The sequence below is a fragment of the Sceloporus undulatus genome, chromosome 2 (assembly GCF_019175285.1).
Source record: "Sceloporus undulatus isolate JIND9_A2432 ecotype Alabama chromosome 2, SceUnd_v1.1, whole genome shotgun sequence".
NCBI lineage: Eukaryota > Metazoa > Chordata > Lepidosauria > Squamata > Phrynosomatidae > Sceloporus > Sceloporus undulatus.
In genome coordinates, this window is record NC_056523.1 from 127,142,085 (window position 1) to 127,155,669 (window position 13,585).

At 41.2% G+C, this 13,585-nt stretch overlaps 1 protein-coding gene across 1 annotated transcript in view; it reads left to right on the forward strand.

Moving 5' to 3' along the window:
• LOC121920402 (dynein axonemal heavy chain 9-like) overlaps nucleotides 1–13,585 on the forward strand; it is a 195,274-nt gene that overhangs the window by 162,869 nt on the left and 18,820 nt on the right. The window contains exons 24-26 of the mRNA XM_042447539.1: nucleotides 1,747–1,938; nucleotides 2,519–2,710; nucleotides 5,503–5,673. Coding sequence (XP_042303473.1) covers nucleotides 1,747–1,938; nucleotides 2,519–2,710; nucleotides 5,503–5,673 — 555 coding nt within the window. The remainder of the gene's footprint in view (nucleotides 1–1,746; nucleotides 1,939–2,518; nucleotides 2,711–5,502; nucleotides 5,674–13,585) is intronic.

Consider the following 13,585-nt stretch of genomic DNA (forward strand, 5'->3'; position numbering starts at 1 on the left):
AGAAGTCCCTCCTCATGGAACCGCAGCCCATGATCAAAGAATCCAAGCCGTTCTCGGCGACACCATCTGCGGAGCCAGTTGTTCACATCCGCTATTTTCCTCTCCCTTCCTGGACCGTGCCCTTCAACTGGCAGAAGAGACGAGATGACAACCTGTGCATCCATTCCTTTCAGCTTCCTACCAAGCTCCTCGTAATCCCTTTTGATGTTCTGCAGGCTGTGTCTTGCAGTATCGTTGGTTCCCACGTGGACCAAAAGGAAGGGGTATTGGTCAGTAGGCTTGACCAGTCTTGTCAGCCTCTCTGTCACATCACGGATCTTTGCCCCTGGGAGACAACACACCTCTTGAGACATCTTGTCAGGCCTACAAATCACTGCTTCTGTACCCCTCAGCAAGGAGTCCCCCACTACGACCACACGCCTCCTACGAAGTTTAGCAGCGGCTGTCCCCTTGGGTGGGCCTCTCAGGCTTGCCTGCTCTGTCCCTGAAGTCTGTCCATGCTGCTCTTCTTCATCCTCCTTGATAAGGGATAGAGCTGCAAGTTCCCCGAACAATCCCTTCTTGGCCTACTTCTCTGTGTGACATTCCTCCAGCTGTCTGCCTCCTGTGTATGTGAAGTGACCTGCTCAGCTCCAGCATCTTCCTCTGCGTGGTATTCGTCTAGGATTGTTAGTTCTGTTGTGTCCAGGAAATCCTCCTGCTCCCTAATATGTTGAAGTGTAGCTACTCTGGACTCCAACTGCTGCACTTTCTCCTCCAAGAGGGCTATCAACTTGCACTTGGGGCATGTGAAGTTCCCCACTTCTGTAGGCAAGAAGAGAAACATCCCACAAGTGTTGCAGGTGACGGCCGTGGTTCCGTCAGTGTCCATACTGAAAAGTCTTAGGAAATTACTGGAACAGGATTGTGGGCTTCCTCCTGAAAAAAATCCTCCAGAAAACACCAACGTTAAGCCCCTGATGTTTCAACAATTTGTGGCAGTGAGCTCAATCGATTCTGCCTCTGTTGTAGATTTCCTTGGATGTAAAAAAATGAAATAAAAATACAAATAAAATAGGTGCGCGGCTCTGGGAGAAGAAATAAAGAGCTAGTCTGCTAGCCCCACCCCTAGTGACTCACAGGTATGACTCACTGAAGATGTGACTACAAGGACACTCTTCCTAGAGTTTAAAAAACAATTAAACAGTCACCACTTAAAATGGCTGCCCAGCTACTTCGCTAGTTTACCAAATTTACTTAACTGTGGATTGACGCATGATTGCGTTTGGAGTGTGTTCGGACTGCCAGCGATTGTGTGTGGTAACATTTTGCGCAATAATGTGAATACGCATGATTGTGTTCATGATGTCACTGGATTATACTTTCAATTTCAGTCGTGTGATATCCTCCATTGAGCTGGTCATGAGGAGTTAGCATCGGTGGGCAGGAGGGGAGAGCAGCAGTGGACATTTTAAAAATCCCAGGAGATTTTTTTTTTCAAAAATGTGTCCAGACAGAAATTTTAATTCTGAAAAAAATCTGTCCATAGAAAGATGGATGGTAGCCCTATCATAATATTTTAATCAGTAAATGTAATGTTAGAAAGGAAGAATTCATATGGCACCAGCTATAAATGATCTATTACTCCAGTGTGTGTGACCATGTTGGTGAGAGGGCATCTGAAATTAGGTCAAGAAATTAGGCTGCCTACTTTATTGTGCTCATTAAGAAAAAAAACCTGCCTCTCTTTGTATGTTTACCTTGTAGGACACCCTGGAGATGTGTTCACGTGAAAATGAGTTTAAGAGCATTCTCTTTGCCCTCTGCTATTTCCATGCCGTGGTAGCTGAAAGGCGCAAGTTTGGGCCACAAGGGTGGAATCGTTCATACCCCTTTAATACTGGGGATCTCACCATTTCAGTCAATGTTCTATACAATTACTTGGAGGCAAATTCAAAGGTGAGCTGTATTATATACCCCCATAATAGGCTAAAATCATGTCTACCTGTACCTAAAATCTCAATAGATTATCATTACCGTTTGTTTGTTTGTTTGTTTTGGTAGCTGTTATATATGTGCCAGTTTTTCAGCCAGTTTATTTTACTATAGGATGTACCTTTCACTTTGCCTGTTTTTTTGGAATGCCCATTTCTGCCCTGTGTGTGTCTCTCTGTGTGATTTTTTTGTTTTTGTTTTTTAGAAAACATTTGGCTGACAAGTTGATGTGTTTAGTCTTGATTGCTGGGGAAATGCTTGCTTTAAGTAACAATCCTCCCACCCTTTCTCCCTTCCCCTCATCATACATATACACATACACACAGTCTGTTCTGCAGACTGGGTTTTTCCAAGTTAATCTCTTGTGTGCTGCATAGAGCAATTTGATTGCTACATGACATTCTACTTCTTAGAAAAAGGAACAGGGGAAGTGAACGTGCTCTCTGAGACATTAAGCTTTAGAGGGCTGCAGAGTGAGTTGTCTGCGGTTACAAGGCAATACCTATTGCAGTCTGCTTACATTATCTCTTCCATTGTTGTTCAGGTTCCTTATGATGATCTACGGTATCTCTTTGGAGAAATTATGTATGGAGGACACATCACAGATGATTGGGACAGGCGCCTCTGCAAGACCTACTTGGAGGAATTCATCAAGCCTGAAATGCTGGAGGGAGAATTCATGCTGGCACCAGGATTTCCACTCCCAGGGAACATGGACTACAACAGCTATCACCAGGTAGCTCCACTTCATTCATTCATTCACTCAATAAATTTATGTTCCATTTTCCTCCCTAATGGGACCCAAAGTAACTCACAACATGAATTAAAATAAAGTACATAAATTAAAAACTAATAATAAAAAGTTAAAAATAAACCATCATATTAAAACATCAGTACTTTAACACAGGGGCCTAAATACTCTAAGGGCAACCATTCCTATGCTGCCTTTCTCCTGGAAAGAGACCCAAGGCAACTCACAGAAAAAAACAATTAAAAACTTTACAATAGTTTTTTAAAAACACTTAAAACAATCTTCCTAAAACAATGTAAAATTGCATTGAACATACAAAAGTTCAAAACATAAACAGAACACACAGAAGGATTTTGTATTAAATGCCTGCTTGAACCAAATTGGCTTTGCCAGCTAGCAATAGGAAAGCTGGGAGAGAGCCAGCCTAGCCTCTCGTGGAAAGGAGTTCCAGAGGGTGGGAGCAGCCAGCAAGAAGGCTCTCTCTCATGTCCTCATCAGGGAAGACTGTGATGATGGCAGGACTGAGAGAAAGCCTTCTCCTGTAGATCTTAGAATACTTGCAGGTTTGTATGGGGAGATTCAGGGTCTGTACAGACTGGCACTTTGTGCTGGCCTGGGCCTGAACTAGGATTGCGCCTCTTTCTTTACAACTTCCCATCCTTACCAATATATTCAAATGCCTTGTTCATTAAAAGTTGATATGGAGTGATGTTAAAAGAGGATTGGGAATAATGTGTCCTTCCAGATGTTGACTGCTTATTTTAACCAGTTCTATTTTATATTATTACCTATTGTTTTATACCTATTTTGTAGATTGTACACCATTGGCAGGTTTCATTTTTATTGATTTGATCATTTGTATGTACAGCGCTGTGTACATTTACAGCGCTATAAAAATAAACTATAATAATAATAATAAATGCTGCTTCTGGATTTCTCATCATTGGCTAGATTTGTTGGGAGTTGGGAGTCCAAGTACATCTAGGGTCACTTGATTCCCACACTTGTGTTAAAGGGCGGCAAAGACTGATGTGTTAATTTGATCTGGAAAGCACTGAGCCTGTGCAAGCACAGCAATAAATAGTTGGCTCCAAAGATCAATTAATGAATAAAAAGTTAGAGTATTTTTAATAATAAATATTTTGGGTGTTTCTGAGCATAAACAGAACATTTTTTTTGCACAACTGAATCATTGCATGCAATCTGCCTCCCCATTCACTGTAAAGATTTGCGAAGATCATGGTAGAGCACATATTTTGCTCATTTAACTGAATGGAACTTTCTTCTGAGTATTTTTGTTTGTTTGTTTGTTAAGAAAGGCATTTAAAAAAACAAAATAAAATTTTCTCAGGTTTAGTTAGTTGTACATTTTGGCTCTGATCTTACCAAACCCTTCAAAGCTGTGAGATGCTCAAAAGGGGAGGGATGAAGTAAAAAGGAGAATGGGAGGGTTATAGAGAAGAGGGGAAGCCAAGAAATAAGGAGAGGGGAAAGCTAAAGAAAACTTTCCATGTAATTACTAAAGCTCCTAGTCCTACTTGAGCAATTGTATACACACTATAGGACTACAAAGAGATTCAATGTCAGAGGAAGAGCCACCTGTTAGAACAACTTTTAACATTTTAGAATCACCCAATTCAATGAAGCTATGGATTAACTTTTGCAACTGCATTAATCAGGCAGTCTAGTGAGTTAAGCCACATCAATAGAAAAGCCTATCAAGTTAATAACTTAATGAGTTAATTTATTTCCAACTCTGGCCTGCTCTAGTAATGATCATGGTTTGAATGGATTTCAATTTTATTTATACTTTAATTATATTTTTAACGTTTGCAAGTTAATTTTGAGCTGTATGTATTTTAACTCTTGTAAGCCATGTTGAGTTCTAGGCTGGGAGAAGGGTGGAAATAGTAGCAGCAGAAATAGTGGTTGTTTCTTTGTAGCCTCATTACAATGGCATACGGAAGAGTGGCAGGAAACACACAGTCTCAAATCTAATTTGTCATGTTTGCTTGGGTGATTTTTTTTCCATGGTCATTTTCAGACTTTTTTGAAGAGCATGATTTAGTGGTCATGTGACAGTTCATCATGTGCTACTTCACTTCATTTATGGATAGACAGAGCAATTTTGTTTGTCCACTCAAAGTAAACCTACTGGAAAATTATAGAAATTTGCACAAAAAAGTGCCATCTGAGATAAATCCCACTGAAGTCACTGTGGCCAAATTCTGGGCAGAAGTATATAGGATAGTGCTGGTCATTATTAGTATCTTTAACACATTTGTTTATACAGTATGTTGTTTTTCTTCATTATGCTCAAGGGCACCTTTTCTCAAACAGTTTGATAAAGAAAAACAGATCTTGAATTATATGCATCTCCTGTTTGGGAATGGGAGGGAGGAGGTGTTGGCTATAGGATGTGCAGAATGAATCTGGTTTACTTTTGGAAGTTAAGTGTAACAGTGGTCCCTCATTGATGACTATCAGTCATAGTTATCTGTTTCCTACCCTAAAGCTAAGACCCTTGCTTTCCAGGCATACCCCAAATCAAGTGAAGAAATGGCTCCCTGTTGGACATCCATAACAAGAGTGGGTTGTAACTGGTAATTCTGATCTGTCTGCAGCTGAACTAGTTATTAGTACACCTTGCATTTACCAACTCAAACATTGGTTTCCATGTGTTTCAATACCACTTTGGCTGACAGAGAGACTTGTGTCCTTTTGATAGAACTGTGTGTGATCTCATTAAGTTCACATATGATTTCTCTTCTTCTCAGTACATAGATGCTACCTTGCCTGCTGAATCACCCTACCTTTATGGTCTCCACCCCAATGCAGAAATTGGATTCTTGACCCAGACCTCAGAGAAGCTCTTCCGTACTGTCTTGGAACTGCAGCCCCGTGACACTAACCTTGGGGAAGGTGCAGGGGCCACCCGAGAGGAGAAGGTGAGTGCAGGGGACACAATGCCTTTTTCTTTCTTTCTTAGCAAAAAAACAAACCAAAACCGACCCCCTCCCCCATCATGTCCAGCTTGATTCCATCATATCTACCTTGATTCCAGTGGTGTTTGAATGCACAACATATATATGTTTTCACAGTAAAAACAGTTAATTTAGGCTTTTTACTTTTTACTCCTCAGTTTCCAGGAGTAAAACTGTTTTTTCCTGTCTTTTTTGCAATCTATGCCCTGCCAGATTGTTGTGGCATTGGGGGTAGGATGGATAGTTGGGGGGTGGGACAGATTGGTGGGTGGACTAGGCATGCAGGAAGATAGTGGGCTCCCTGTCCACCAAAGGAGCAAATCCAGCCTGTGGTTTTCTACAGACATGGATTCAAATCAAAAGTTTTTTCCATGTCACGTCAAAATCCAGAGGTTGCCTTCCCTGATTCTTAAAAGTCTTGAATGTTGGAAGCACTTTGAAAGGGAAGGTGCAGAGAATGGAGGGGAGCAGGAGAAGCAATGCCAGCCAAACATCACACTGAGAAGGAGATTCTTCTGTAGAATTCAGTTAGGATTTGGATGTGAGGGAAGAAAATCTTTCTCTTTCTCGTCAAGGCTGCTTGTGTTAGGAGACATACAAACTTTCCTTGTTCACTCACTGAGCTTTGAAGGGGGGGAGAGGATTGGATGGGGAAGCCATCCAATGAGAGTGCAAGGTTGATCGATTGAAAAATAAGATTGATTGAAAAACAGGAAAGGCTGTTGGTTGGTAGGTTTTTGCATGCTGGGAAGGAAAAAAGTGCATGTGGAGGGGGAAACATCCTTTTGTACCAATTTGAATTCAGTTAGGGACAGGGTGACCAAATATCCCCCTTTTCCTGGACATGCCCTACATTTTCACCTTATGTCTGAGGGCCTGGGAAGAATTGCAAAGTATCCTCCACTTTGAGAGAGATAGAGAGAAGAAGAGGCTCCACTGAGCCCCTTCTTCTGCCAGACCTTTCCACCAGGGCTCTTAGCCACTCAGAGCCACCTCTTCCCTGACACAGCTATGCCCAGGAGCAAAAAACATGATGATGGTGAGCAAGGAAGGCAGGGCAGTGTTGGCAGCAGCCAAGTTGGGTGCTATAAAGCAAGAGGGAGCTGCCAAGGTAGGTGTGGCAAAGGAGAAAGAAGGGAAGAGGGCTGGACCATGCTGGGTTTTTGGAGCCCAAGTACATAATAAAAAATGGTATATACGTATAATATAGCTGTAACTAAGCCATATGAAATGAATTTATATTTATTTTAGTATTTTTAGTTTTTATTTTGTAGTGTCCTGCATTTTCTTGAATGTCCTACATTTTGTGGTGCTTTGTCTTCTTTTGCGGTTACGACATCTGGCCACCCTGGTCAGAGGAAATGTATCGGTATCAGCACCATTTGAGTCCAGATTTTTTTTTAAGTCAAGGTGGTGTAATCAGGATGAAATCTGTGTAAAATACTATGCACTGGATCTGGATTATTGTGCTGATGTGAATTCAGCCTTAGTTTTAGCTAAACAGTAGGTATACATGTTAACCACAGATGGTTCCAAGGTATGTCCTCAATTCTATTATCAATGTTTGTAGTCATTGTAAAAATAAAATAAAAAAACAAAAACAAAACAACACCACAGCTAAGGCATGTAGATTCTTTTTATACAATATTGTCAAAATCTGACCATTTCTCTCTGGCTCTACTGCCAAGATTCTGGTCCATGCCCTAAAGGTTTTGCAACTTGATTTCTGTAACATCCTTCTGGCAGGGCTTCCTCTTTCTCACCTCTGTCCTTTAATTTCTGTCCAGCATTCAGCTGCATGCATTATTACATCCGCCACCGCTCCGACCATATGTCTCCTTTATTATCATCCCTTCACTGGCTCCCCTTCCCCTTCCATATTCAGTATAAGCTTCTGTTGTTGACTTTTAAAGCCCTGCATGGGCTGGCCCCTCCTTATTTATCAAACCTTCTTTCTCCTCACCTTCCCACTTGTGTCCTCCATTCTAGTAGTCAAGGTCTGCTGTCTCAGCCTAGGATTTTCATTGCCTCGTCCCAGATTTGTCCCTTTTCACTTGCTGCCCCTTACTCCTGGAAGCTCCTTCCCCCACGAGCATGGCTCATCACTTCTTTAACCAATTTCAAAACTGAGCTGAAGACCATCCTGTTCAGAGAAGAGTTCCCAGGCATTGTGTGACTATTATTTGTTATTTGACGTTTTTAATTATGTTGCCTGCCTTACTTTATTGAACCCTTTCCTGTATTGTTATGTATTATTTATATGTATTATGCTATTATTTAGATTGTACACCATGGGCAGGTTTACTTTATCTATTTTATTGTTTGTATGTACAGCGCTGTGTAAATCTACAGCACTATATAAATAAAGCATAATAATAATAATAATAATAATAATAATAATAATAATAATAATTCAGCATAACTAATGATGAGATACATTATTGTTGTTGCATAAAGGGCCAATACAGTTAAAGGCATGAAATCTCCTCTTCGAGATTTAATAACAAGTTCACCCAGATAGTAGTTTCTCACCTTTCTGGTCTGCTGCTGCAATGCATAACAAAGAGAATAGGGAAGTGTCTTGGGGTAAGGCAGGCCACATTTATGCATGGCGTTCAGCAAGGAAACGATGACTGCAGGTTCAAAACTGCAGATTCAAACACTTGTCCGTGTGACAAATCAACAGGTTTGCAAGAGCAGGAGCACCCTCAGAGCCCTGAGATGTGGGGGAGGGAGCAATGGAACTGTGCTCTCATTCATCCCAAAGAAAACAGCCATATTTAGGGACATGAGAGGAACCCACTATGATGGACTTTCTCTAGTCTTCACAATCTCAATTGAATGCACCCATGTTACTCAAACTGCTGGGGTCTGGGGAGGACACCCACAACTGCTACACTTTTAGGGGAATTTGGTACTTAGCTCAAAGGAGAGAGATACAGTTTGGTCAAGGCAATAGCAACCTTGGGATCAGCCCAGCTATACCAGGTCTGAAATCACACAGAACTCCAGAGGCACTTCCAGTGAGAATTATAGTTTATTAATGGGAATAAATGATACATATGCACACGCACACACACACAATCCATGCATGCACACAAGAGCTAATGGAGACAAAGGTGGGAGTGGTGAATAGACATAAGGCTTTGCTAAAGGTAATACTTGCCTGTTGGTCTACCTGGAAAGAGAGGTCGCATTAGCCGCTGTGGAACTGGGGGGTAGCCAGGTATTGAGGGGCTCGGTTTAGTAAACCAACAGAATGACTGCCTGCAACTAAGCCAAAACAGAAGAATGTCTGGTTTTCTGACTGTATAAATACCTTGAAAATAGTTTGAGGGGCAGAATCCCACAACAGAAGGGATTAAATCGCTTTAGATGGCTTCTGAGGAACGGAAAGAATGATCTGAAACTGAATTGAGCACCATGGGTGCAAATGTCTTAGACAAAGGGATTAGCGCACTGGATCTCTAGTCCTTTGTCAGACTATGTGCTTCCAGTCTTGTGCCTTAGCCATGATCCCTCCACCCTCTCCAAACATAATAGGGTATGCTGGAAAATTCTAATGATTTCACCAAGGTGGGCTCCCTGCAACCTCTTCCTCGCTAGCTCCTGTGTGCAGAAATTCAAGCCTGCCATGGATTTGGGGTGGCTGAAGCGGTGTCATTCTCGGGTCACCCACACCAACTTTATTAATTTTATATCAAATATGCAGGGGTGAACGAAGACTAAATATTGGGGTAACAGCCCAGAACCCATGTTACTGATCTGCTATGATCAAATCCAGCAAAATGGGTTACTTTTGAAAAATGTGTATAGAAAAATATCCACACATACATAACCTCAGCCCAAATGCACTTGAAATCATGAGGGGAATGTATGTAAGCAATGTGTGCAACTTTGGAAGGTGCATTTAAAATGCAACAAATTTGGGCCATAAAAAAAGCAGCCATGGGTCAGATGTGGAGTTCGTGAGAAGAGGAAGTCATCTCATGTAGATTTGATAGATGTGCACATCATTAGACATTTCTAGCTCAAAATGTGGATTTGAGGCAGTTTTCCTCATCTATTGTCCTCCTTCTTAAATCAAATCTACTGCCTTTTCCCTGCAGTATGATTTTTTTTTTTAAAAAAAACTATACTGAGGAAAAAGAACTATCTATACAAGTTGTCTTAAGTTCTCTTAGGGGAAAGTTTTACTTCATTAAAACTCCAGTCTAAGCCTTAAGAGGTGAAAAAGGTCAATATGAGAAACTTGGTTATGTGCACCGTTTCGCTTTGTGATTCACAAAGAAGATCTTTATACCCAAACTGAGGATCTTTGTACCCAATTTGGTTCTTGCTCTTCATACTGAGACACTGGAATTTAAGTGGTTGACACCAATTTTAATACTTCCAGCATTTCAGAACCAAGATCATCTGGCTTAGGTGGTAAAGGTTTTCAAACTCCCACGCACATGACTTGTTCTGCAATAAAGCTGCAGGCACACATGGTCTGAGCTCATCGGGGATGCTGTCAAATCATAGGCCTGTTACAGACTGCCAAAATAAAGCTGCTTCAGGTCTCTTTGGAGGTATGCTATTTAAATGATGCATGGGTCCTAAGAGTCTGGAGGTCGCTCCAAAGCCACACTCCATTCCTAAGCACTGGAGTGCAGCTTTGGTGCAGCTTCCGGATTCTTAGGATGCATGCATCATTTAAACAGCATACCTCCAAAGAGACCCGAAGCAGCTTTATTTTTGACAGTCTGTAACAAGCCATAGTCTCTTTTTGAGTGAAGGTGAATCAGGTGAGTCATGTGACAGAGTGCTGACATGTTAAAAGGAAATGAGATTTGACTGTCAGATTCACTGAATACCAGGCTTTGGTGATATAGTTTGGACCACTGAATTCCAAATGCAACCTGCACCTGAATAAACAGATGCAATTTTAGGAAGTGAATCACCCACTCTTCACTCCGAAGAATTTCAAAATTGCTTCCCCCCTTTCCTTTAGTTTCCTTTCATGTTTTACCAGAGTAAACACCTCCAAGTGTGAATTTCCCTTGACGTGATTGTAATGGTCAGTGACTACATAATAAATACATACAGCCAGCCCTCTGTGTTCTTCCATAGATTCAAGCACACACGGCTTGAGAATAGTCAAACATATATATAAATTCCAAAAATCAAACTAAGGCCCGTTACAAACGGGCACCCTAGGACGGACTCAGTCCGTGCTAGGGTTAGAAAGGGGTGTCTCTTCCAGACACCCCTAACCCTAGCATGGACTGAGTCCGTAACAAATGGCGGCGGCCGTTCCACACGGCCGCCGCCATTTTGACGTAACGGATGCTCTGTGTCCGCATGTTGCGTGGCGGAAGTGACGCTGCAAGTGCGCAACTAGCGCCTCGCAGCGTCTCTTCCGGGCTGCAAGAAGGAGTGCGATTTTCGCGCTCCTTCTTTGCTGCGTCTGGGAACTGCGCCGTTTGGCTGCGGTGGTCTGTAACACGCCTTTGATTTTGCTATTTTATATAAAGGACACCATTTTACTATGCCATTGCTTACTTGAACATCCATAGATTTGGGGCCTGGAAGCAAACCCAGCAGATATCAAGGGCCCACTGTACATATGCTTCAGATGAAATTCAAAAAGAGATAAGAATCTATTCAGCTTCCCAAAGAAATTTTGCTACACTTGAAAAAATCTTTCTGACTTTCCTCAAAATGTTTTTTGTCTCTTGAGCCTGGAAGAAGAACTCAAAAATTAGCATTTTAATTTTGTTCAAAATAAAATGCTGATGAGTGCTCTGTTTGCTAGACCAACAGCAAAAAGAGTCACAGAACTGTGGACCTGGAAAATACCTCAGAGTTCTAACCTTTCTGCCAATTCAGGAAATTTGTAGCTAAAGCATCTCTTACAGATGGCCACTCAGCCTCGCTATTTAAAAACCTTCAGTGGAGCATAATCCACTATCTTTTGGGGTGGTATCTTCTGCTTTTCTCTAAAGACTAATTCTTTTGCAACACTTTCGGGTGTTCAAATACCAACAGAAAAACTGTGCAAAATTCTCATTACTCTGAAATCCCTAATGGGATTTCTAGCTTATTGAGCAGCCTGTTTTTCAACCTGGGAAAGAATAATTACAAATATTCTGTGTTTGTGCCAGTTTACCCACTGACAAAATTTTCTTTCATACTCAGCTAGCTTTTTTGCAACTATTTTTTTAAATTCACTTCCCACAATTATCATCAGGGATAAGAATTGGAGAAAGCACCAACAAAGTTAGGAGCTTGTATTTGGATACAGAAAAGGAACAGTATTCTTTTCGGTGTACACAGAGAACTCTGGTAGAATGGAAGCATTTAACATGCTTGCTAGGTTTCTGGTTTGTGGCTGATATTGCTGACTGGTGACAAGCGCAAGGAGTGGGAAGGGGAGTAAGGAATGTGAGCTGCAGGGAATGCTCCATGCTCCACTACAGAAAAGACTGGAGCCTCACATTGAATTCCATTGTATGATACAAGTGGAAAACAAACAAATAAATAAATAAATAATACAATTCCCTATTTAACTGGTATAAGTAGATTACAGTGCATTATTCCAAGATCTTACAAAGCAAAATGCCCAAACTGCTGCATGGCATCCTTATGAATTAGTGGTGTTTTCCTATCGAGTTTACAGTACACAGAGAGTTCACCTTAAAAATCAATTTAAAATAATCTTCTACATTTGTCAATAATGCATGAATAAAATTGCCCACAAACAGTGTGATACAGTGTGTGCTCTTGTTTGATTCCTCCTTCCCACCCTTTTATAGCATCATTTATCTTGTTCAACTATCCAAAACTCAGTATGAGGCACAGGGGAGAACTAGAGTGTATGTATGTGGTTGGGGAGGGAGCTCCTTCACACTGTATGGCAATTTGTAAATTATAAAAGGAATCACTTTGCTCGTAGGTATTTTTGTTGTTAACTGCCTTCGAGGTGTCCTCTAAGACTCCCTGTTCTGCAGTGCTCTGTAACTTCATGGCTGTGTCTTCCTTAATTGAGTCCATCCATCTAGCATGTTATCTACCTCTCTTTCTGCTTCCCTCCACCTTTCCTAGCATTATTGTCTTTTCTAATGAGTCATGCCTTCTCATGATGTGGTCAAAGTACAACAGTCTTAGTTTGATCTTCTTGGATTCTAAGGAAATTTCTGGCTTTATCTGTTCAAGGGCCCATTTGTTTGTCTTTTTGGCTGCTCACTGTATCCTCAGCACATTTCTCCAGCACCACATCTCAAATGAATTGATTTTCTTCTTACTCATTTTCTTCACTGTCCAGCTCTCACATCCGTACACGGTGATGGGGAATACATTAGATTGTACTAATTCATTAGATGGGTTGATTTAAAGGAGCCAGGCTTGGCGTTGTCTTAGCTGAACCTCAACAACACTAGGAGCTTGTTCCCACTTAGGATTTGATACGAATTAAAATAAAACGCTTTTAATAAAATCGAATTAAAATAACACAGTTGTTATCCCGCTTTCAGAATCGCTTTATCCATCGTTCCCATCTGCTTGTTTAATTCGGATTTTTTACCTGCAAGCGTTCAGTAAGCGTTCTCACTTGGCATGAAATCGGTGTTTAAATAAAGCGATTCTTCTCCTCCATACCTTATTTGGAGTTGTCAATCAATACTACGTCAGAATGACGTAACGTTAACCCGCATTATTCGGAATCGATGTATCTGTGACATCGTTTCCATCTCTGTGTCCGTTTCTGATTCGATTTATTTTTGGCGGTTTTTTTTTTTAAATGAACCAATCAAGGCGCTTAAACGATCAAACGTCATAAGCGCTGTCAGCCTTATATACATTTTCCCTCCGAATTTAATAGGAAACCAAAGCTCTC